This window comes from Typopeltis vanoorti, chromosome 5 (genome assembly GCF_054136105.1).
Source record: "Typopeltis vanoorti isolate ZY-2024b chromosome 5, IOZ_Tvanoo_1.0, whole genome shotgun sequence".
NCBI classification, from domain to species: domain Eukaryota; kingdom Metazoa; phylum Arthropoda; class Arachnida; order Uropygi; family Thelyphonidae; genus Typopeltis; species Typopeltis vanoorti.
This window is the reverse complement of record NC_143553.1, coordinates 9,848,067-9,875,639: the sequence shown is the minus strand read 5'-3', so window position 1 is coordinate 9,875,639 and position 27,573 is coordinate 9,848,067. Positions and strand designations below refer to the sequence as shown.

Sequence of the window (27,573 nt, the reverse complement as noted above, 5' to 3'; positions counted from 1 at the left end):
GACCCCTTCCAACTACTAACCATGCTCAAACTTGCTTAACTGAGCCATTAGTAGCAGAAGCTCTACCAATCGACCAACAAAAGCATTTAAATATTACGCTTAAACCATTATGTGATGCTCGATGGGAAGCCAAAATAGATGCAGTCAAAGCAGTGTATACACAGTTTGAACAAACTTATAATGCCTTAGAAGAATTTAATGGTGCAATTAATGATAACACAGCAGTATCCGAAGCTAAAAGTCTACTAGATTCATTACAAGAAATGCCATTTATTTTAAGCTTATCGGTGTGGTTTACAATATTGTCAAAAATTAATAGTATCAACAAACTATTTCAAGCAAAAACAATTGTTCTTGACTCTGCTTTTAATTTAGTGAATAAAATTTAAAATGAAATCCAAAATTTAAGATCAAAATTTAACACATTTTTAGATGACGCAAAAATGATAGCACGAAACTTGAATATTTCCGAAGACTTCCCTGAAAAAAGAATTCGAAAAAGAAAAGGATTATTTTCTGAACTAGCAGAAGATGAAGTTTTACTAAACCCAGCAGAGGAATTTAGATGTCACTTTTTCAACGTTGTGATTGATACTGTTATTGTACAAATAGATGAGAGATTTAAAAATATACCCAATGTTATTTCTTATTTTAAATTAATCACTGATATAAAAACATTAGAAAAAAATGAACTAGAAAACTGCTCAAGGGATTTTGTAAAATATTATAGTAAAGATGTAAATGAAGACTTAATCCAGGAAATTGATTTGTTACGAGAATTGATCTTGGACCAAAAAAATGTAAATAACGTGCAAGACATACTGGAATATATATTAAATAATAGTTATAACGAACTATTTAAAAATGTACTAACTGTATTGAAAATTTTCTTTACATTACCAGTTACTATAGCAAGTGCAGAGCGTTCTTTTAGCAAATTAAAATTGATAAAGAATTATCTTCAGTCAAGTATGTGCGAAGAACGCTTAAATGCACTTGCTATATTAAGCATTGAAAAGGAAATTGCCAAAAATTGTAATTTTTTGGAAATGATTAATGACATAGCAAAAAAAAATCACATATTTAAATAAATACATATTAAGCAATATACATGTTAGTAAAACTAGGCCCCTAAATAGTAAACCTATTTATTTTTTTTATTACTTTAAACAATAATTAATTGTAAATAGTTTTTGTGTGCTAGTTGGTGAGCCAGGTTACTTTTGTTTGTGTTAAATATTTATTTATTTTAATTATTTAATACTTTTGTTTTGTGTTCAGTAAACGTTATGTTAACCTGTTATATTTCGAATGTGTTTTTTTGTTTTACTGTGCCAAAATCATTTGCAGGTAAGAGGTTATACAATACGTTTATTTCGAATCCTTTAATTTTTACATTTGAAAAATATTTTATGGCCCCAAGAGGTTTCTTGCACCCGGGCCTCTTTATAGAGAAGGCTGGCCCTGCCTGAGAGTATGTTGTCTGCAGAGGATTTGAGTGTGTTTAAGGCATGGTATGATGAGCTAATGTGTATGATAAAAGGATCTCCCAAATGAGTCTTTGAATCCATGGGGTCTTGAGGTAATAATAACAATAGTAATAATAACACACACACACACCACTTGCAATAAATGAGACTTTCGATGATGAGTATTGTATAACATGGGGATTGTTATACAATAAATCTGCATATCCATTAATGGACTAGTAATGCACAATTATAGCCTCTACCAACCAAGTCAACTCCACTTTTCCATTGCCATTTTTCGACAAATAAGGGTTTTGGTGAGTTTTGCTGCCTTATATCTTCCCTACTTAGCGGGAAGGGGGTGGATACCAACTAAATCTATGAGGATAGATAACATTGATTGCCTACCAAACAAAAAACAAAAACACTACCTGATTATTGAAGCCATAAAATGGCCTCTCCACAAACATACACTCACATGACATAAAGATTATGATCACAATACTACAATGCTGACCATGGAAAAGGTAAAGTACAAAGTTTGGTGGATAGGCCTTAATGGACATGCTCAATACATCATAAATTAAATAGGAGCTTGCACCTTCTGAAAGGTACAGCAATCAAGATTGAGAAGATGTAATTTGCAGAGTCTGGTGGAGAGGAGGAAGAGGGGAGATATGATAGAGACCTACAAGTTGGTAAGGGGTTGTTATAAGATCAATGGTGGAGAAGTTCTACAGAGAATAGTGGGAGATCAGAGGAGAACCAGAGGTCATCCCTGGAAAATGTATAAAGAGGGTGTGAGTAGGGGAGTGAGAGGCAGGTTTTTTCCGTGCAGGGTTGTGAATGATTGGAATACCTTGCCTGAGAGTGTGGTGTCTGCAAGGAGTTTGAGCGTGTTTAAGGCTTGGTATGATGAGATGTGTGTGTGTGATAAAAGGACCTCCCAGATGAGTCTTTGACTCCATGAGGTCTTGGGGTAATAATAATAATAATAAACTTGCTGCTAAACAGTAAATGGGACTAAACCTAATTGGAACTCATATGGAGGTTTCCTGATCCTCTGGTGAATAATCCTGCTGCTATAAGGGAGGTGATTATAATAGTCTTAGATATCAACTTGGAGCAGTTACATCGAGGGTGGAATTGGAAGGGCAAGATATCATTAGTGCTTGGGAAATTGTGGAGGAATATTTGGTAGCAGCAATGGTAGACAGTATTCCGCAAGTGAAGAAGAAGAGGACACAATTTTTTGTAAAGTGGATGACAATATTAAACAGGAACTGCAGGTGAAAAAGAGGTTATGGAAGAGATATAAGGAGAGGGGTGGAGAGCAGATGCATGAAGAATATAACTCAGATCAGGAGAGTGACTGGTATGGTAAGGACGGCAAAACTGGAATATGAGAAGAGACTGACCCTAAGATCCAAAGAAAATCCTAGGGAATGTTTCAGCTATGTGGCCAGTAGGATGAGAAATGATTGTGGAAGAATGACAATGTTGGATAAAAATGGGAATAGACTGACTGATGCAGAGGACATAGTGGAGTTGTTCAATGAACACTTTATTGGAGTATTTCATCCTGGAGAAGTAGGTTTTAATATAAAGGAATAGGGCAGCTTCGAGGTTAGATGTGCAAAAGGAGAGTGTGTTTCAAATACTGAGTACTCCAGATAATAATAAGGCTGTGGGACTGGATGGAATTTCACCATGGGTTTTGAGAGAATGTGCTAAATAACTGATAACTCTGTTCGCCTGGCTTTTCAATGAAAGCCTTATTATGGGAAAGATACCCAAGGGATGGAAAGAAGGTAAGATAGTGCATAAGAGCAGTAGCAGAATGGAAGTGTCAAATTATAGACCAGTTTGTGTTTCATCAGTAGTTGTTAAGATCTTGGAGAAATTAGTGAGGGACCACATACAGCATAAGTGATCTGGGGTTGATTGATTGAAACCTGAAATTCAGGGAACATATTGCAAAAGTGGTTAAGGTAACTTAGAGAATTTCTGCAATACTGGGATGGATGCTGACCTGCAGAGATAAAAGATTTATTCCATTGCATAAAGCTCTGATCAGACCACACTTGGACTACTGTTCTCAAATTTGGTACCTAGGATTTGAAGGAGATAAATTTACTATGGAAAGAGTACAAAGGCAGATAACAAAGATGGTTTCAGGACTGTACAATGTTAGTTATAAGGATCAACTGAGGAAATGTAGACTGCAGAGTTTGGTAGATAGAAGGAGAGGTGATATGATTGAGACTTTTAAACTGTTGAGAGGTTGTTACAGGGTCGACACTGGGAAGTTCTTTCACTTGGTGGAATGGGAGAAGGAGCAAGGACAAGGGGCCATCCCTGGAAGTTAAAAAATGAAGCTGTGGGCAAGAGGATGAGGAGTGGTTTCTTTGCATGAAGGGTGGTTGAACCGTGGAATGCATTGCCTGATAGAGTGGCGAGAACAAGAACAGTCAACGAGTTCAAGGAGTGGTATGATAGACTGTGTTTTCTAGGAAGGAACTGCCATGATGAGTCTCGACTCCATGGAAGCCTGAATCATAATAATAATAATGTGTACTGTGTCATCTCATGACTGTTGAGTCTAAATACAGTAGAGCACTGTCAAGGCCATGTTTAACTGAAATCTGGGCACTTCCAGTGTGTGAGTTAGGTACACATTCCTGCACTACTTTCAGCCATAAATCAAGCATGAAACATAATATAATAATTATAGTTAATTTGTTGTTAAAAAAATAAAAATATCAGCAATGCAACAAACAAAAATCACAACCATAATTCCACAACCAGAAGTATTAATGATGTGCACACAACCACATGCAGGCAATGAAAGCTGATCTGTTCTTCCGTACCAAACCTCAACTGGTATCTTCAACAACTAAGTTCATTTCAACTAGACAGAAGACTGTGCTTTTGTTAGATATGATATTCCATGCCAAACAAAGGTTACTATGCCTCGAATATCCTCTATATCAGGTGTGGCCAACTTCATTCTATATGAGGGCCAATATATGATGACTGGTAGCGTCACGGGCTGCACACTTTTAGATGGAACTTAAATAAAAATAAACTCTGCATTTTTTCAAGGCAATAGTTATATGTATTGAATTACTATATTTGTTAAATCATTTTACTGCTGGAAGAACAATATAAAATATTTGAAACAAATTGAGTGTCTGAAACTGATCACTAACCAGAGCAGAGCAAGTGCTTTCAATGATGCATTACTCTGGAGCGCATAGAAATCTACCACTCCCACTACTCGCACAGAGAAGCAGTAGATTTTATAGATTGAGTAAACTTTTTAAAGTAATTTTGATTCTGTGTTGAGAATATAAATTATTTCCGTCATCAGAAATAATGAATATAACTAGTATAACAATCAGAAAATCTGCGGTCGAAACTAATAGCTAAATTGATAATATGTATAATTTAATATAGTTTTAATCCTGCCGCAGGCCGCACAAAATCACGTTAAGGGCTGCATGCTGCCCGTGGGCCTGCTGTTGGCCACCTATGCTCTATATGATCTGCTCTGGCTCAATATTTTCTTACCTCGTGTTATTAACTTCACTATTCTAATTTCATGACCAAACTTACTTTGATTATTTATCTCTGAAAGTTGATTTCATACTGCCTAGTTACTGAAGCAGTGGAAATTTTAATATTCATAGTTCAAATTGTCTCCCTTGCTCTAACTTCAAAGATTAAAGGAAGCCAAACTTATTTTCTCCAACTACAATCATCAGTCTACAATGTCAGTATCAAACAAAACGTGTTCATACTACCTATCGGAATAGTTGTTAATCCTGCCAGCCTGATTGTCTGAGTGGTTAACGTATCCACTCTCCAGCCAAAAGGCAGCAGGTTCAAATCCCATCATGGGAATAGATGTTTGTGATTATCTGCGAAAGTACTAGTGGTGATGGTGGGTGGTAAATGGCGTTGGTGTAGATGATGATTGTAGTTGGAGAATTGGGTGGAGACAGAGTTGTAGAGTAAGTGCCCGCCCTCGATGAGTCTTTGTACTCCCTGGATGTGTCACATAATAATAATTCTCCCTAGACCTTTTTAACCGACTCACCCCCAAAATACATTGTATATATGTTAGCTCTCCTTTCAGTAACTCCAACCAACTTGTCTGTGTTTTTCTTCTAGAAAGTGACTTTTCCTGGCTAATAGGATATGATAATAGGATATGAGACTGTGTGACTAATCACACAGTCTCATATCCTATTACACTACACTGGTTCACCTCCTCTAAGATTTCTACACCATTTTTTCATGATTTTTAATTGTTTCAATTTCAAATCTTCTCACCCAACCAACTGATCCAACTATATAACTGAAATGATATTGTTGGAAATTTATATTCTCCACTCAATCCCCCTCCCCCCCAACCCCTTATCCAAGCCTGATTCTCCAATAAATGTGTCAAAGCAGCCAAAGATAAAAATTCAGCATCCATTCAATAGCTCAAGTTAAATAATTTAACATATCTTTCAGCATATACTTGGTTCACTATAGACTGTAGAAACTGTAAAATAATAATAATAATTACCAACAAATCCACAGCAAACATTGTAAAGGCCAAATGCAAACGCTTGCTTCCAACTCAAATAACAACCATGCTTTCCAGTCCCTTGCTAAAGCTTGGGAGTAACTTTTCTGCCATTTCCTGTTTCCACCTCTCTCTTTATATATATATCACATGCACACACACACACACACACACACACACACATACTGATGTTACACTATGGCAACATCATTTTCTTTAAGCCAACTCTTGTATAGATAACCTACGTAAATCTCCTCCCACTATACCTCCTACAGTTCAGAGCATGCCTCCTTTCTCTTTTGCCAGAAAAAAATTGGAACAGCTAACATCTGACTGAATAGCTAACCTGACATGAAAACAGGAGTTCTGCTCCTGTTATCTATACTACAGCCATCTGGGGGTGGCAGACTAGCCATTGACACAGAACACTAAATTCAATGGAAGAAAAATATCCCTGTTATAGAAGCTAATAGAAATCTGAAAGCTTGGTACAGGAATCTGTCACAGAACTGCTGAAAGTCAAGGTAATTGAGATCTTTACCCATAGAGAGTGCCAGCTAGAACTTTAGGATCCCACATTTTCATGCCTAATCTTTGTTTGCCTTTCTACTTATGTACTTGCGTGCAGAGGGTAAAATGTTTATCTTTAGAAGGAGATGCCTTGATGAATTATCCAAACAAAAAAGAAAATTTTCCTTATTACTGATAGTTTTACCTCTTATATCATTATAGAACTTACATATGCTACCCACGAAAGACTGTAAAACCTACTGTGCACTGCTCCTTTGGGTGGTCTATGGACCAAATAATATGGAAATCGTGGTCTAGAAGCCAAATTAGGAACATTTTCAAAACACTCACCTTCTACTTGAGAAGAGAAACCATAGACTAATTATCACGGTCACCAAGGCAACTTCTTCTAAATAAATATAAACATTTTATCCTGTGTGAATACCAGAACAACCAATATTCAGATGTCCGGTTGGAGTTTGGAAAGGATGGATGTTTATATAACTCACAATACTTCAAATGAAATCCAAAGACCTTTTATATACTTTACTGTTAAGTTCTCTCAAGTTTATATACAAATATGTATATAAATCTTGAATAAAGTACAGATGTTTTCTCTAGCAAAAGGCTTCAGTCATTAATGAAGTGAACCTTATCATGTAAGGATGCCAAGTATCAGGATTATGGGATTTAGACTATGAGGACGATTGCAAGCATATAGATTACAGACTCTGGCTAACAGGGAGAAAGAGGGGTAATATACTAAAGGTCTATAAACTTCTGAATGGGGGTTATAGGATATCATATATGATGAAATTTTTCATTATATGGAAAGTGAGGAGAGAACACTGGAGCATCCATGGAAGTTAACTTTGTTTGCAGTCAAGAAAGTGGGGTAAGAGCTAGCTTGTTCTATCACAGAGCAGTGAGTGAGTGGAATACTTTGCCTTTAGAGGTAGTGAGTGCATCTAGTCTGAATGAATTTAAGTGAAGGTATGACAACTGGTTTAAGCAATACATAGCCTTCCTCTGAAACCTCCAGGGATCCTTGACTCTCTGGAGATCTCAGATAATAATAATTATAAATTAATAATAAAAAGTAAAGATGTATACATGTGTACTTCATTTGCAATTAGAAAATTATGCAGATTTTGCTTGGTTCAGTAAAAAAAAAAAATTATTTGCTGCTTTAGCAACAATGCCCACCATTAAGCATAATGGCAAACAATTCTTGCATTCATTCTCTATTTTGAACAAAAACTCAGTTAATATTTACAAAATTAAAATAAAATCTCTTAGAATCTGATGCCCACTAGCCTAAGCCAATTATTTGCAATATTGTGCAAATTATGGATTTTTAGAGGATCTTTCTCTTCTGTAATATTCTGAGAACTTATATTCCAGTCTTACAATGCATTTCTAACAGAATCAATTGACCAAGATACTGACTGGTCTTCATGTGGATTGTTTTTCTGCTATCCTAACATGAAACACTTGCTTTGCTAAACTTTCCTCTACATTCCATTTATGTGACCATACACATTCCTGAATGCAAAGAACGTCAATTCTTTTCTAATATCCTCATTAATACGATTCTGCCATAAATGACATCTGTTCATTCTCTTGATTTTTTACTCAAAAATCTCGTATCTAAGATATTTGTATCTAGGAATTTGACCTTCTGCTCAGGCCTTTTGAATTGTGTAGTGTAGCAAGTGAAAAACTTTTATACCTCTGCGTGTTAGCATTACTTCTCAAATACATCTGGCTCCAGCTTCCCCTTCCATATTTCATGTTTTTTATACCTTTTTCTAGTTCATGTATTGACATGCACTTGTAATTATGGGAGATACTGAGATAGGAGTGATGTTAGCTTGCTCCACCTTTGCAAGGAGTTGCCCTGGTGTTGTACCACCTTACCCCAGTCCTGAAGATACTTTCAGGTGCAAACTTTGTTTGCTCACACTTGGATAAAGGATTAAACTAAATTTATTATATTCTAACCAAGTGAAAAATAAACTTTTAACATCTTTCTCTAAATCCAGAGTAATTTATTAAAAAGGTGGCACACCATTTGGCAACTCCTATGGGTAGAGATGACCTTGCTAATGCTTCTAGCTGGTATCTCCACTTGGGCCTGGCACCCACAAGAGACCTCAATAAAGGTCGAAACTAGTCTGGGTAGTGGCCCTTCCCTTAATGCATAACATAACATTAGACATATCTGCAAGGAGATGTGTTTTGCATTATGGGAGATACTGAGATAGGAGTGTTGGTAGCTTGCTCCACCTTTGCAAGGAGTTGCCCTGATGTTGTACCACCTTACCCCAGTCCTGAATATACTTTCAGGCACAAACTTTGTTTGCTCACACTTGGATAAAGAATTAAACAAAATTTATTATATGCACTTTTATTTAATTGTCACCATTCTATAACTTTTTGTTTCATTTAACAATATTTTAGTGTACAGTAGCCTCTCACTCATCCAAACTTCAAATGTACAAATCTTTAAATAACCAACTTTTGAATGACAGTGTATCAACTAACTTCTGACACAGCACCATGTCACATAACTATGCCTTCCATTATTATTATTATTATGGAAGTCTGGAGTCCATAAAGTCTGGAAACTCATCACAGGAGACCCAATTCAACCATCATACCTCTTCCTTGAATACATTCACCATCAGGGAACTCACAACTAACTCTGGCAATCCATTCCACTCACTCGCCACACAAGAAATCTGGTCTGCACACTCCTACTAACTACACTCTTACATATCTGGCTCTTCAATTATCTGATCTGCAAATTGGTCAGCCACTGTGGTCAAATGATTGAAGGATTACTGTAATTGCAATGATCTCCCAATTATCAGACCTTTACACAAGCTTTAAACAACCATCAATGGATTAGTTTGTCAACTGACTTCTGGTGGAGTACCATGTACTGTTTTTCTACCTTCAGTTACTAAACCCTTCAGGTATCTAAAGAGAAAATTGCTCTCCCACTGCAGTATTTTATGTCACCTTTATCATCTTTCCTCCATTTCTAAGTTTTCTCAATGGCCTCTAGAACATTTTGCTAATATTTATCTTCTCTACTGAAAACAACTATGGATAATATTCACTTTTTTTTTCAATAAAAAATATTTCAAAATAAAAAAAAAATCAGGTTGCCAAAAAATGTCCCACTATGTATGTAAATAATTAAAGAAAACTTTCAGAACATGGAAATTAATAGGAACATACCTTTTTATCCTGATATATCGGATGGCATCATTTGGCTTACACCGCAAGGAAAAGACTAAATAACAGGCAATGAGGACACCTGTTCGACCCAAGCCAGCATGACAATGGACTGCAACCTACATTTTAAAATATACCTTGCTTCTTTTGAAAAATAACAGTTTGTTCTCATAATAAACAAAAACTAATGAAATATAAACAATTTTATTATTATTGCTAATATCATTATTTCAGGGAATCTCCATGGAGTCTATAGACTCGCTGCAGGAAGGTACACTAAACATTTCACCAAGCATTAACCATCATTTGCACAGTACTTATCATACTTTGCTTTGAGCCAAGAATGAATCTGGCAACGCATTTCATTAATTCACTAATCTGCAAAAAAAAATTCTAGTCTTCATGTCCTTGCTTACCATGCACTTATGCAAATTCTAGGGAAGACTCCTATATCCCATCCTCAGTCATGTATTGAAAATTTTCCACTGCATCAATCCTATAAAAATCCTTTTAGTTGATAGTTGCTAAGTGGAAACTTAGCAACTATCAACCAGTTTCTGCAACATAAATATTCTATCTGCCCTCATAAGGAGCATTACATAGACCAACCACAATCTTCACTATCTGCCTTTGGATCCTGTCCATCTTGTCCTTATCCCAAAAAAGTCAAATAACCAGATCTGTGTGTAGTAGTTCAGAGAGCGAGATATGTATCAGAGCTTTTTAATGTGTTATCTCTGCTTGTCAGTGTGTTATTCAATAATCAGACATTCCTATGGACTATTTTAGCCACTTTTACAACATGCCTTCTGAACTAACTCAGTCCGTCAGCACTTTCAAATCTCTGGAATCATCAATTTTCTATAATCCAGTTCCATTAACAACACAAATTATAATTTTGTCATCCCGAAATGCATTCTTACATACTGCCACATTAAACTGTAACCATTCTCCGTTGCCCATACTGTCACAATATTTAAATCATCCTGCAAGATCTCTGTAACATCTATAATTATCTACAGACAAATCGGCCCTTCAGAACACATGCAATTTACAGACAAAAAATACTAGTTGTGGTGAGCGATAGATGGCGTTGATGGAGATGATTTGTAGTAGAAGTTCAATGTGGTGGTTGAGACAGTTGTAGGTATCCTCCTGCCATGAGTCTTCAGACTCCTTGGAGGTGTCAGGAATAATAATAATAATTAATAAAGATGCTATAAATAAAAAAATTGGTCTATGGTTTTGCATCATAAAACAGCTAAATACTTCCCCTCTGAATGTTTCCTGTATAATTAATTTAGAAATTAAATGGCCTTCTCCTGTGCTCTACTCCTCCATAAACCCTGATGGTTATCCATCAGTGACTCACTTATCCATATGTGTGTGTTTTGTATTGATATGTATTTGCTCCAATTGCCACTTCCAATTTCAGTAGTATCATCATGTAACCATTCCTTTATGTAACTCAGCTATCACTTTATTATAAAATATGAGTAAATTTCTGGGACATGACCTACTCTCTTCAGAAAAACAGGCTGTTCCCACCCCATATAAATCCTGTTTCTATCCATCCACTACTGAATGTTCCCATCAATTTCTTCTATATTTTGACCACGGTTTCTGAGAGGCTGATCAGTCAGTTTGAAGCATTCTTTATAAGCAGAATTATTTTCTTCTTTATCTACCTGGGACTATCAAAGCTGAAATTATCATAATATAAGCTGATATACCATCTAATCATACAGCTGTATTCACACCAAAGTTCTGTGATATCCTATTCACCTCTTGTTCATCTATTTTTATTTCTACCTTTGTAATTTGATCACTCACATAATGCAACTATTTCATCTGCTTCAGTCACTTCAGTACCATAAGCATTCATTAACATTATCCTACTATAGTCAATTCTTCCTTTTAATTATTATTATTACCATCCCAAGACCTCATGGAGTCAAAAACTCATCTGGGAGGTCCTTTTATCACACACACACACAGCTTATCATACCGTGTTTTGAACACATTCAAACTCTTTGCAGACACCACATTCTCAGGCAAGGCTTTCCAATCATTCACAACTCTGAACGAAAAAAACCTGCCTCTCACACCCTCTTTATACAGTTTCCAGGGATGACTTCTGGTTCTCCCCTGATCTCCCACTATTCTCTGTAAAACTTCTCCTTATAAGATCAATGTTGGAGAAGTTTTACAGAGAATAAACTGCAAATTACATATTCTCAATCTTTCCTCATACTCGACATTCCAGAGGTCAGAAACTACCTTAGTCAGTCTCCTTTGGACCCTTTCCAAGATCTCTTCATCCTTCTGAAAACCCGGTGACCAAATCTGGGCACAATGTGTGGCCTAATCAAAACCTTATACAATGGAACAAGAAACAAGTCAGTGTCTTCTGCATTATTCCCAGAAGCCTTTGTGTTGTCTTCACAATTTTGGCAATGTGTCCCCTAAATTTTAGATCCTTATCCACTATCACCCCCAGATCTCTTATTTCCACTACCTCCAACAATATATTCTCACCAAACATAAATTCTGCATCCCATCTTTGTTTTCCAAATTTTAAAACCTTCTATTTTGCAACATTGAACTCACATTTCCATGCCCAATCACTCAATCTATTCAAGTCTTCCTGTAAGGCCACAACATCTTCACTACACTTCATGGTTCGTCCCAACTTTGCATCATCTGCAAACAACTGAATATCTCCATCCAAATCTTCATCTATATCATTAATATACAAGTTAAACAGTAATGGACTTAAAACAGACCCCTGAGGCACTCCACTAGTGACTTTCCTTTTCCTGGATATCGTTCCCCCATACACAACTTGATGATACCTATCATCAAGTTGTGTATGGGGTTGATGTTGATGATAGCCAGTCTCCAATCCAATGCACCAATCTCATATCCAACCCCATCTGCTCTAGTTTGACTGTCAAGCTATCATGAAGTACTCTATCAAAAGCCTTTGCGAAATCGAACTATATTACTGTGTATCCTTTTCCTCTGTCCAAGGAAGCAGTCACTTTATTGTAATAAGTAAGTAGATTACTAAAACATTTCTTCCCTTTAGCAAATCCATGCTGTCCATCAAAGACAATACCATTGTTATCAACCCAACTCTGGATCCTAGTTCTCACAAGCTTCTCCAACAACTTAACCACAACATCTGACACACAGATAGGCCTATAGTTTGATGCTTGAGTTCAATTATGAAGTATCACAATCTTGCCCTCCTTAGAAACTTGACCGAGTGCAAGACTCATATTAAAAAAATATGTCAATGCAGGTGTCAACTCCCTGGCACATTCTTTCAGAATACATGGTGATATATTATCAATCCCACAGCCTTATTGACATCTAGTTTATTCAACTCCGCATACACCTCTTGTTCACGTACAGTCAGTCTCTCCTCCCCATCATCAACTGCTCTCAATCCCTCCATGAAGTCACAATCACAAGATTGAAAGATCTTTATGAACTGCTCATTAAGTATCTCCACCACACATTCTGCATCAGCTGTCTTTATATCATTTTCTCCAATCAATGTCATCCTTCCATAATTAATCGTGCTTTTGCTGGCTACATATCGAAAGAACTCCTTAGGATTCTTTTTGGCTTCATTAGCCAACTGCTGTTCATAACTCTCTTTAGCTACCCTCACCAACCAAGTCACCCTCTTTGCTTGGTCTTTGTAGATCTCATGGAATTGGTTATTTCCACTTCTCTTATGCTGCCTCCACAATGCCCTTTTTCTCTGTATTGCATGCTTAATCTCTTTATTCATCCATCTCACACCCACCTTATTTAACCTTCTCACCCTTGGAATACATTTAGACATTGCATCTACTGAACAGTTTTTGAAAATCCCCCAAGCTGCATTGATCTCTTTTCCAGCTAACTCCTCATTCCACGCTACACCCGCAAGCTGTCTCCTGAGCTCTTCATAATCACTCCCCCCCCCTTTGTAGTTCCACATATACCCTTTTTTCACAGAGGTCCTCGTACTACTGCCAAATACCAAAAGATATGTTTTGGGATCACCTTCAGCTTGCCCAAGTAATTTGCTATCATACTGGTCACCTTTCTTGCATGCATTTTGTATTGCTCATGGACTTGCTGGTCACCTTTTTCTTTAAATTCTTTCCACAGCTTTTTTTTTTCTTTTGAAGCTTCTACTTAATGATGCTACTTATCTATTTAATTCCCATTTCATTTATCTTCCTAGTTCTAGATATACAGCTTCTACTACTTTCTTGGTTGGTCATTTCGCATTTATGGATGAAGCAACTCAGGCTATAAGGTCATTGTCTGATGCATTCATCAGATCCAGCTCTCGAACTTCTCATATCTTCCATCAGATGTTGCCTCAGGTAATTATTCCTTAGTAGCTGATAAATTTCTTTTCCTTCTATCCATATGTCCTTTCCTCCAGCTATGAAGATATATCACCATAGTTGAGGCCCCCCTCCATAATAATTACTCAGATTCCACTCATTAATCTTATTTGGTGATATATGCTCATGTTACATACATCATCCTTTGCATCACTTGGCCTACAGGAGAAACTGACTATATTTTGTCCTGCTTCTCACAAAAGATGGCCTTATATGCACTAACCTTCTGCCTTCTCTGACCTCCTGCTGAACATCAACACTTTCTGGCTGCAGTTAATCTGCTATCATTGGTGATATTCCTTGCTGCGTTCCCTGAAAATACTACACCCTCACATTCTATCCCAATAACAATATCATCTTCTGTCAGCAATATCTCACTAATGACAATAACTATTGGCAAAGAGAATTAGCCAATCATTGTCATCAGTGCCTATGGGTCAAATGACCATTATGTCTGATGTAGTTTCATTACTTTCTCCATCCTTTTCTGTTCGTTTTAAGGTAGCTCAACTCTTGAAGACTCTTTTTCATTCTACTTCTTTACAAAATACATCCACTCTCATCTTGGCAGTCTCTTCAGTTTAGTCTATCCATTCTGTCAAACATCAAGATTTTGAATCTCTTGCTGTCATCCATCCTACAGATATGTCCAAAAAAAAGAAAAAGAGGTGAGTTTATTTCTAATTATTTTCTGCCCCAGGCTCTCTTTAAAATTTATTTTTCTCTAAGTTCTTTATTTCTTACCCTTTTGCATCACCCAATCTGTAGAACTTTCCTAGAGCATGTTCTTTCCAATGCCATATTTGCCTCATAGTCTATGACCATTACCCATGTCTCACATCTACAGAGAGCACACAAGAATATGCATGTTTCTAGTCCTCTAAAGGCTCAGCTCTCTGCTTTACTTTTCTGTCTTATCCACTGCCTATAGGCTAATATTCATTTTTGTTCCTCATGATTTTTATCTTCTTTTATAGTCTAAATCATGTGCCATATTGCTCCCTAGGTACATGAAGCTTCTAACTTCTTCTAGCTCATGTCCACTGATATTTATTCATTTTTAAATCCTCTCAGCTCAGAATATCATCACTACAGTTTTGTTAATGTTCACTATGGCAATCATTCTGCACATTCTGCATTAATTTTGCTTTCTTTCTTGTGAACAGATATTAAAATTCATCTTGTCCATTCTTCTGGTGCCTTCCCTTCATTTCATCCAATGTTACATAACCAATATCGTTTATCTATCATTACCACCATTCATTTAGCATTTTCCCTGTAATCGCTCATTCCGGGGGCTTTTATGGTTCATATGCTTCACTACCTTTAACATCTCTTATCCCTTCTCTCCCTTTGTGGATAGTGTGCTTCTTCATCTCATAACTCTGAGCAGTATATTGTCCAACTCTCTCTCTCTCCTGTTTCCCCTATGTTTATCCAGATTTCAACATTTTCATACTTTATGATTTTGTATACCTCTCTTCTTTCACTGCAATATGTGTTGATATCCTTGCACTGCTGCTCTAACTGCTTTCTTTATTTCACTCCATTAGATGAAGTATTTCCAGGGAAATATCTCTCCAAATCGTTAATGCTCTTATTTTATTTTATTTATTCATTTTTTTGAATTAGCTTTAATGACTCTTGTGAAATCCACCTCTTCTTCGGTGCTTCTCTGTCCCCAGTACCATCGATAGAGTGTAGCATAGAGGCAGCCTGCCTCATGCCACGGCTTAATAAGGGCACTCGTTCAGCCATATTGCGGAAGGCACCGTCGCTATGCTAACAATTCCTGCTAGCGTAGCAAGTGCAGAAAGAAGTTTTTCTAAGCTTAAACTGATTAAAAATTATTTGCGAACAGCAGTAACCCAAGAAAGATTCATTGGTCTAGCAACTATATTGATAGAGGCAGACATAGCTTACAATTTAAATTTAGAAGAGCTTATAAACAGTTTTATTGTGTGATATCCCAACAGAGCAAACATTTAATTAATATTATTATGTAATCATTTTGCATTAATGTTTCTCTTGTAAAAAAAACAAAATAGCAATTGGAGATTTTCTTATATTTCTATCTTATAATCCATCAAGGGCGATATTTAATTGTTTGACTCAGGGAGCGATCTAATCTGGTGACAGCCCTGTCTGTCCCTGAGACTTCCACTGTCCTCTTGATGGCAGGACTATTCTACTTTATTTCTCTCTTCCAGTTTTTTTTTTTTTCGTAATGAATTTCAGTTCTTCCTTGTGCACTTTCCTGTACACTTTCCCTATGAGTTCCATGCTCAACATCCTTATAACTCTTAGACACCGAAACTATGCCTTCTTTTGTCATATGAATTTAAACTTGATATTGGCAATAACTAAGCCATAATCTGATTCCATATTCTAACAATGCTAGTCTAATGTGACCCAATTCTTCAAGGTGAAAAAACTTTCTTCTCTTTCATTGCTTTCTCCATACTCATATTCTCCATTAATCTTTCCCATTCCTCATTGTCAGTTCCAAATTTTGGCATTCCAGTCTCCTTCAGTGACCAGCACGTTCACTGAAGGAGGCTCCCTCTCTTTGGTATTGATGCCAAGATTAGTTCTAAATTATTACAGATTAATTATTTCTTCTTCAGTACTTACTGAAAGAGACAAATAGGCCTGAACCATTGTTATATTAAATGATTTTTATTACGTGATACCTCCACAGAGTTATTATTATTATTATTATTATTATTAAACAAGACCTCATGGAGTCAAAGACTCATCTAGGAGGTCCTTTTATCTCACACACATCTCATCATACCAACTCTTAAACACATTCAAACTCCTTGCAGACACCACACTCTCAGGCAAGGCATTCCAATCATTCACAACTCTGCACGAAAAAAACCTGCCTCTCACTCCCCTACTCACACCCTCTTTATACAGTTTCCAGGGATGACCTCTGGTTCTCCCCTGATCTCCCACTATTCTCTGTAGAACTTCTCCACCATTGATCCTATAACAACCCCTTACCAACTTGTAGGTCTCTATCATATCTCCCCTCTTCCTTCTCTCCACTAGACTCTGCAAATTACATCTTTTCAATCTTTCCTCATACTCGACATTCCAGAGGTCAGAAACTACCTTAGTCAGTCGCCTTTGGACCCTTTCCAACATCTCTTCATCCTTCTGAAAACCAGGTGACCAAATCTGGGCACAATAGTCCATGTGTGGCCTAATCAAAGCCTTATACAATGGAACAAGAATCTCCCTACTTCTACACGTCAGTGTCCTCCTCATCATTCCCAGAAGTCTTTGTGTTGTCTTCACAATTTTGGCGATGTGTCCCCTAAATTTTAGATCCTTATCCACTATCACTCCCAGATCTCTTATTTCCTCTACTTCCAACAATATATTCTCACCAAGCATAAATTCTACATCCCAACTTTGTTTTCCAAATTTTAAAACCTTACATTTTGCAACATTGAACTCACATCCCCATTTGCTTGCTTAATCACTCAATTTATTCAAGTCTTCTTGCAAGGCCACAACATCTTCACTACTCTTTATGGTTCGTCCCAACTTTGCATCATCTGCAAACAACTGAATATCTCCATCCAAATCTTCGCTAATATCATTAATATACAAGTTAAATAGTAATGGCCCTAAAACAGATCCCTGAGGCACTCCACTAGTGAATTTCCTTTTCCTGGATATTGCACCCCCATACACAACTTGTTGATACCTATCAGATAGCCAGTCTCCAATCCAATGCACTAATCTAATATCCAACCCCATCTGCTCTAGTTTGATTGTCAACTTACCATGAGGTACTCTATCAAAAGCTTTTGCAAAATCCAAGTATATTACTGTGTATCCTTCTCCACTGTCCAAGGAAGCAGTCACTTTATTGTAATAAGTAAGTAGATTACTAAAACACGACCTCCCTTTAGCAAATCCATGCTGTCCATCAAAGATTATACCATTGTTGTCAACCCAACTCTGGATCCTAGTTCTCACAAGCTTCTCCAACAACTTAACCACAACACCTGACACACAGATAGGCCTATAGTTTGATGCTTGAGTTCGATCACCTCCTTTATGAAGTGGCACAATCTTGCCCTCCTTCCACTCTTTAGGGACTTGACCAAGTGCAAGACTCGTATTAAAAAAATATGTCAAGGCAGGTGTCAACTCTCTGGCACATTCTTTCAGAATACGCGGTGATATATTATCAAGTCCCACAGCCTTATTTACATCTAGTTTACTCAACTCCCCAAACACCTCTTGCTCACAGGCAGTCTCTCCTGCCCATCAACAACTGCTCTCAATCTCTCCATGAAGTCGCATTCATAAGATTGAAAGATCTTTATGAACTGCTCATTAAGTATCTCCACCACACATTCTGCAACAGCTGTCTTTATACCATTTCCTCCAATCAATGTCATCCTTCCATAATCATTCTTTCTTTTGCTGGCTACATATCGAAAGAACTCCCTAGGATTCTTTTTAGCTTCATTAGCTAACTGCTGTTCATATCTCTCTTTAGCTACTCTCACCAACCAAGTCACCTTCCTTGCCTGGTCTTTGTAGACCTCATGAAATTGGTTACTTCCACTTCTCTTATGCTGCCTCCACAATGCCCTTTTTCTCTGTATTGCATGCTTAATCTCTTTATTCATCCATCTCACACCTACCTTATTTAACCTTCTCACCCGTGGTATACATTTAGACATTGCATCCACTAAATATTTTTTGAAAATCCTCCAAGCTGCATTGATCTCTTTTCCAGCTAACTCCTCATTCCATGCTACACCTGCAAGCTGTCTCCTGAGCTCTTCATAATCACCCCCCTTGTAGTTCCACATATACCCTTTTTTCACAGGGGTCCTTGCACTGCTGGCAACCACCCAAGTAATCACCTCATGGTCACTTTCACCAATTGGTGGATGATTTGATACCTCATTGATAATTACATCCTCCGATGAGATGACCAAATCCAAGACCCTTAATCCTCTTGTGCCCTCTGTTACATACTGTCTGAGGTAGTTATCCCTCAAAAACTCAAGAAACTCATTTTCTTTACTTCCAGTTGCTATCTCTTCATTCCAGTCTATATTGCCATAATTAAAATCACCCATAATGATCACCCTTTTCTTATTTGCTTGGCTTATTTGACTATACATTTCACTATCACCATCATCCACATTACCAGGTCTATAACAACATCCCACCAAGTATTTGATTCTATTCACCTCTATCTCACACCATACTGCCTCAAAACCACCGGCCCCATTTCCCTCTTGCATCTCTACCTTGTATGGACATAACTCTTTCTCTATCATCAATAGCACTCCCCCTCCCTTTTTACCCCTTCTATCCTCACGAAACACATCATACCTTTCCATCTCTATTCCTGTCAGGATGTCATCCTCATCTAACCATGTCTCACTTATTCCGACAATCTCTGGGTGCACAGACGCAATTAGTGCAACCATTTCATCCGCCTTGTTTCTTATACTTCTAGCATTGGTATACAAACACAACAACTCATTTCTGGATCTACAGCTAGTTCCACTGATACCACTCACTCAATGTGATCTCTCCATGCTGGACTGGGGCCATTTCCCTTTCTGCTTCTTCATTTTAGAACCCTTTGCAATTCCATCTGTTTCCTTTTGATCCCTGATCATCCCATTACTTTCCTGCCTACACATGCTCTCACCTCCTCTTGGAGCATCCACCTTTCTCACGCTGTGTATCCCTGTCCACCCTGAGCCTTGCCGTTTCTCTGCTCCTCTTGCACACCCATTCATTTTCTATACTCATACCACTCACTTCCACATTCATTTCCACTCCTTCAATCTCTCCTGTCTTACTCTCCTGCTCTTCCACATCACTCCCCTCTCGATCTGATTCATTCTCTCTATTCACTTCTCCACTTTCCAGCATTAGTCTCTCCAAGCGACTCACACCATAACCACTCAAATGCAGTCCATCGCTTCCATACAGCTCACTTCGTCCCTCAAACTCATTCCACACATTAACAAACTGTACTCCCATCTCCTCACACATTTCAGCCAGAATATCATTCATAATCCTTGCTCTCCGCCTCATTTCACCACAATCATACCTAGGCAACACACTGACCACTACTACTACTTAGTAGTAGTAGTGGTCAGTGTGTTGCCTAGTGTTGCCTAGGCAACACACTGCCTAGTGTGTTGCCTAGTGTGTTGCCTAGTGTGTTGCCACTACTACTTATTTCTCCTACTACCATTTTGATGCAAACCTTGCCATTCTATCTCATTTTCTTGCTTGTACCTTAATAATACTTCACTTTCTCATTTGCTGAGAAGAAATCCAATTCTTGCTTCAAGTTTTGTACTATTCTCGGGATAACTTGATTCTTTCACCTTCCCCGACTCAATCCAGTGCATCTAATCTAATTCAAGGATGTCATATTATTATTAGTATTATTATTAATAACACCATATGTTTAACGAGTCAAAAGACTCATCATGAGAGGTACACACTCTTACCAATTCCATCAAACCGTGTTTTAAACTCATTCAATTTATCCACTTTCACCACAATGTCAGGCAATGCATTCCACTCACCAACCACTTTCCTTGTAAAGAACCTACTCCTTCCATCTCTAATCACATCTGCCTTATACAGTTTCCCCAGACAGCTCCTTCTTCTATCCCCTCTCCCATTCTCTTAAATGTTTCTTCCACATTAACTCAGTAACAACCCATAACCAACTTAATCTACCATATCCCCCCTCTCCTCATCCTGTAGATTATAGACTCATCATGAGAGGCCCATACCAACTATTATTTACAAAATACATATCATACTTCTCTTTTAACTCATTCACTTTCAAAGCACTCACTACTGCCTTTGGCAAACCATTCCACTCTAAAGAATACTCCAACAAAAAAACACTAGATCTCATACCCTTGTAAATCACCACTCCTCACAATTCCCAGGAGTGATCCCTTGCTCTCTCCCTTCTTGTCATATATCAAAAATATTTCTCTAATTGAATCCTGTAAAACCCCTTTATTAACTTACAAGTTTCTATCATATCTTTCCTTCTCTGCCTATTAGCCAATTTTTGTGAACCAAAAATCTTCAATCTGTCCTCATCAGATGTCCGTTTTATCTTTATTCCATCCTTCAGATCTTGCAAGACTTCGCTTATCATCCATTCACTAAAGACATTAAAAAGGAGTGGGTTCATCCCACACTCTTTTCTTATGGGGATCCATTCAGTATCCTCTTCTTCAAATCTGATCCTTACAGACCAGTCACCATTTTGGTTTCTCACTTCTGTATCCTCTTCATCATGTCTTCATCTCAAAGAAAATCCTAATTTGTATAGAGTAATATATGTGGCCTACACATTAAACATTACTTGCTATATTAAATCTTATAGAGATACATAGCAACCTGCTTATCTCTATGTGATTTATTTATTTTTTTTTTTAAATTCATTCTTGTTGCTTCGTATGATATCTGCTCTTTACAGTTCATATTAATGTATTTGAAATTCCTCAGTTGGAAACAGTCACCTTTCACAGGTGCTCTTATATTTCAAAGTCTAGAAAAATTTGCATCCTTCTTTACTATAAATTAAGCACTTCAGGTGTAGTTTCATCAAAAAAGAAGGCATTTTAAATAAATAAAAATAATTGGTATTTTCACCTGGAAAATCTAAACTACTGAAGTTTTAGACTTTGATTTGTAAAAAACTGAAAATGATGGTTTAAAGACTTGTGTTTGAATATATCACAATAGGATATTGAGAGTGAATGATGGTGAAAAAATTATGCAAGGTTTGAAAGCTGAGTTGGTGAAGATGAGGCAAGAGATGAAGCAGATGCAAAGTGAAATGAAGAGAATTGTATGGAAGAGTGAACAAAACAAAAATGAATAATGATGATATGAAAATGAAAAAAAGGTAATGAAAGACTTGGGAGTGGATTTGTATGAGAATTTCATTATTAGAAGTATGGCAAACAAAAAAGATGCACAACATTTGTTTTCAGGAAGTTAGAATGAATAGAGTGATTATTGAGACATTGGATATGAGGAGTAAGCAAGCAAAAGATTTAGTAATGGTAGTAGAAACAAATGACTTGACTGGGATGAAGGATAATGTAAGAGTGGATATAAGGAAACTGCTGAGAAGAATAAAAGATAATAGTGAAAGGAAAAGAAGTCTGTGTGTTGTCCAGGTATAATAGTGATGAGATGAGGCAGACAGCAAGGATTATGAATGATATATTAACAGAAATGCATGAAGAGAAAGAAATGCAGTTTGTTAACATGTGGAATGAGTTTGAAGTGAAATGTATAAAAAAGATGGACTCCATTTGAATGATTTTGGTGTGAGTCATTTGGAGTGACTGCTGCTGAAAGAGAGAGAGAATAATGAATGCAGAGAACGAATCTGAGCAAGTAATAAGAAACGTGAAGGAACAGAAGAGTAAGTAAGGAAGGATTGAAGTGTTGCTTATGAATAGAGAAGTGGGTTGCATGAGTATAGAAAATGAGAGAACAGGTGTACAAGTCAAAAAGGAAAACAGGGAGACTCAGAGTGAACAGGAAAGACAGTGTGAAATAGTAGCAATGGTTATGAGTTTGTACAGTGTAAGATAGAGGTGAATAGAATGAAATCCTTTGTCAGATGTTGCTTTAGACCTGGTAATGTAGAGGGTAGCGATCCTGAAATGTATAAGCAAATTATCCAATCAAGTAAAAAAAAAAATGGTGAATTTTATGGCTTCTATAATTATGGCAATATAGATTGGAATCTCAGCCTTCTTGGCTCAGTCGGTATAGACCAAGTCCTTTGGTCAGAAAGACCTGGGTTTGATTCCCATCCATGACGTGAGGAACCTTTATCTGGTCTCTTCTGACTAAAGGTGAGTTAGTCTGTCTCATACAGAGGTAGAGAGTTTTTTTTCACCGAAAAAATCTAACCCATGTTTTTGTCCTTCAGAAGAGGAAAACTGTCCCATGAACACACATAGATCTACGGTCAGAAAATATACTTACTCCCTCATTAGGAGGGCTCAACCAGTCCTAAGGGACGGTGGAGGTAAATAAAAATCTATTTATTTACCCCATATGGATAAATAAATAGATTTAAATGGCAAGATAGCAAGCGAAAGTAAAGAAAATTAATTGAATTTCTCACATTTTTGAGAAACAACTACCTCAGGCAGTACAAAACAGAGGTAATGCAAGGATCAACAAGGAATGTCATTCTAAATGAGGCATCAACTCTCTCTCTCTCTCTTGTTGGCGAGAATGATCATGAAGTGATTACCTGGGTGGATCTGTGAGGAAATGGTTTGTGGAACTACAAGGCTAGTGATTATGAAAAGCTCAGGAGACAGCTTTCAGCAGAAGCATAAAAATAATCAGTTGGTAAGAAGGAGATTAATGATGCTTTGGTTCAAGAATTGCTACAATTAATTATAACTGTCTCAAAGAATTAAGGAAAAAATGATTTTGATAAAAGCAATAGTGCTCTACATAATAAATTCCTTAATCTATTAAATCGATCAAAAAAGATCACTAACAAATCAGCAACGGAAAAATGGGTAGTCAATTTATCTAACCGTCCACTAACAAAAGAGGAATTAAATGTTCTAGCAAGAGGCCATAAATTTGCGATTTCACCAAAATGTTTCCCGTATTTAGACTTCATACATAATATAGAAAGAAACGTCAACCATCTCGCCAGTATTGAAGCCAACAGACTTTGATTTGAAGTAGCTAAAGTGATCTACAATGCCAAACCTTCAGAATTAAATATCCCACCATCAGAATTGAAAGCTATTATTTCCTTAAAACATAATAAAAACATAATCTTTACCAGAGCTGATAAAGGAAATACCACTGTGGTTCTTGATACAAACTCATATGACCGAAAAATGAATTTACTTCTTCGAGATCGTAATACTTACGCCAAATAGGATTATGATCCTACAAAACGTCAACTAAGAAAATTAAATAAGTTACTTGATGAAACTTCCTCCTTAGATGAAGAAACAATCAAAAAACTTAAGACATACCATGCAAGACCTCCTAGAATTTATGGCTTACCTAAGCTACACAAAACTAATGCTCCACTTAGACCCGTCGTAGACTGTATCAGCAGTCCAACTTACAAGTTATCAAGATTCTTATCTAACCTTCTCCGTCCTCACATAGGCCACTCAGTCTCTTCAATCAAAAATTCTACTGAGTTTCACACAAAAATTAAAGACATTCAACTATCAAAAACTGACTTGTTAATCAGCTTTGACATTGTCTCCCTCTTCACAAACATTCCCCATAAAGAAACAATAGAATTACTAACTCAAAAATTTCCGTCTGATATAGTTGAATTGTTCAAGTTTGTTATTGCATCAGGTTACTTCACCTTGAAAGGTCAAATTTACAAGCAAGAAGAAGGAACAGCAATGGGATCTCCTTTATCACCAAACCTAGCAAACTTGTTTCTAGAACACTTTGAGGAAAAAATATTCAATTTTGAACCCAAACCAAAAATTTGGTTAAGATATGTCGACGATGTATTTGCAGTCTGGGTTCATCCCAAACATGAATTACAAATGCTTCTAGATAAAATTAACCTTCTTCATCATGGCATCAACTTTACGTTAAAAAAAGAATCTCCACAGGATATCTCCTTTTTGGATTTACACATCCAAAGAAAAGAAGACTGTTCCATCGCCACGTCTGACCTGAGAATGTAGGTACATTCACAATTCTTCCACTCATCATCCATCTCAGAAATCTGGAATTATTAAATCACTAGTTTCCAGAGCACACAAATTCTTTTCCCTCTGAAGAATCTTTAAACCAGGAATTAGAAGTAATCAAAAATACAGCCATCCTAAATGGATATAATCCTAAAACAACTCAAAAAATCATCAGTCACTTCTCCACACATCAAACCAGACAGGAAGAAGTCCTTAGGATTCCCATACCTTACGTCAAAGGCATCTCCGAATGTCTTTCTAAAATTATGAAGAAATACAATTTTGCCACTACTTACAAACCTATCAACCAAATTTACAACTTGTTACCTTCTCCTAAGGACAAACCCTCACCTTTGATGTTGCCTGGCATTTATGAGATTCCATGCTCATCCAAATTGTCTTACTTTGGACAGACAGGTAGGTCTGTTCAGGAACATCTCGGAACATCAAGACCACATTCGTCTTTTTAAACCGCAGAAATCTGGCCTCTCTCAACACGGAATTGAAAATCCAAACCATAGGGTCCATTGGGAAAAATCTAAACTTTTACATAGATCTTTATATAAACATGAACGTTTATACAAAGAAAGTTCTGAAGCCCTACTACACAGACCAAACTTAAACCACAATGACGTTCTTACTATTCCTAAAGTATGGGAAATTGTCATACAAAACTGTGTTAAATAATTACTTTTTTATTTTTTTTATTTATTTATTTATTTATTATTATTTTTTTTACTTCTGTAACACGTTTCATGAGACGTGTTACAGAAGTAAAATGTTACAGAATCTCATGAAACATGCACGTTTCATGAGATTCTATTGTAATCATGCACCCTAACTGTATGTTATTCCTATTATTGTTTTAAACTACTGTACTGATGATATCCTAAGATACTTAGGATGAAATATTTACAATTAAATAATTTTCACTGTGGTTAATACGTGTGTTTCTTTTAATTAGATCATATAATGTATTGTGCATTCCATTACTTACAACAGAACAGGCTATTTTTTTTTTACAGTACACACTGTCTGTCAGCAATGGGAAGAGAATTTTGATTTTTATAATTAATGAATTAAAATACCATTTATGGAAGGTTAGAATGAAACATGGATTTGAAAATCAGCAAGATGACAACATACAAATGCTTTATAACATTGTATTGTGTAAAACCAAGAATATAATTTCAATATTTACAATTAAATAATTTTCACTGTGGTTAATACGTGTGTTTCTTTTAATTAGATCATATAATGTATTGTGCATTCCATTACTTACAACAGAACAGGCTATTTTTTTTTTACAGTACACACTGTCTGTTAGCAATGGGAAGAGAATTTTGATTTTTATAATTAATGAATTAAAATACCATTTATGGAAGGTTAGAATGAAACATGGATTTGAAAATCAGCAAGATGACAACATACAAATGCTTTATAACATTGTATTGTGGAAATTTTATTGTTCACTCAGACAATTTTTGTATTTAGAAAGGAGCATTCTAGAAGATATCAAATTTTTGGCCAGGGGTGGTATAGATCACCTACATTATGCAATATTCACTAGAGGGAAATAAAATTCTGTCTATTTTTGCAGTGAGAGGTTTTTAAATTGTTCCATCCTCTTAATTCAATGTGGTCTTATGGTCAATAAAGGGATGACTGGAAAACAATCCCAGACAGAGAAGGCCAACTCACAGCTGTTAACTCAGATAAGGCTAACCACCTGGGTATTAATCATCTCTATGCTTTAGTTGTTCTTTTGGTTGTTCATCTGCATGAGATTGGTGAAAAAGGAAAACTGATAACCTTTGGCTATATGATGATATAAAAGACCTGAGGCCTTTTGTCTCTCTCTCTCTCTCATACTCCTAATACTATCAGACTCTCTTGCACCCCTATACTAACTACTTTAGGCTTATAATGAGTAACCCTTTACACTTTTTCACCTCAAAGGTCAAAACCAGTCTGGATAGAGGTCCTTCTCATAATGCATAGCATTATATATGTCTGTAAGGATATGTGGGTTTCAATGTGGGATACTAAGGCAATTCATGCAAACATTAGTTTGCATCAATTGCCTTTATATAAAAGTAGCCCAGTCGTGAAGGTACTTCACGGGTAAACTTTCTTTGCTTACACTTGGATAAAAGAAGAAACCAAGAATATAATTTCTTAGCATCTTTTATTTACATAAGATGAGTGGTAATGACCAAGTTCATCAGCAATACAAAAAACAGGCAAGGAGAGTGACTCAGTTGGTAAGGGTAGCAAAAATGTATTACAAGTAGCACTTAGCTAATGAAGCAAAAAATTCGAAGTTCTTTCAATACGTAGCCAGCAAAATAAAGAATGATTATGGTAAGATGACACTGATTGGAGAAAATGGTATAGGGAAAACTGCTACAGAAGGTTCATGAGAAGGTGCTCGTGAGTCAAGTGCAGTGACATGTATAAGAAGAGCTCCTGATTGGGATAAGTTTTCTAGGAATAATTAAATATATATGCATAATTGTTTGAGTAAGAGAGGCTGTAAACGTTGTGTGCTACCAGTATTATTAGCGTGGGGGAATTTTCTTGCCTAAACTTAA

At 36.6% G+C, this 27,573-nt stretch overlaps 1 protein-coding gene across 3 annotated transcripts in view; it reads right to left on the bottom strand.

Moving 5' to 3' along the window:
- The window catches only part of LOC150106221 (protein tyrosine phosphatase domain-containing protein 1-like), a 719,641-nt gene that overhangs the window by 326,406 nt on the left and 365,662 nt on the right, over positions 1–27,573 (bottom strand). For all 3 annotated transcript variants that reach the window (XM_090392247.1, XM_090392246.1, XM_090392248.1), the window contains exon 8: positions 9,808–9,923. In XM_090392247.1, the coding sequence (XP_090248373.1) occupies positions 9,808–9,923 (116 nt within the window). The remainder of the gene's footprint in view (positions 1–9,807; positions 9,924–27,573) is intronic.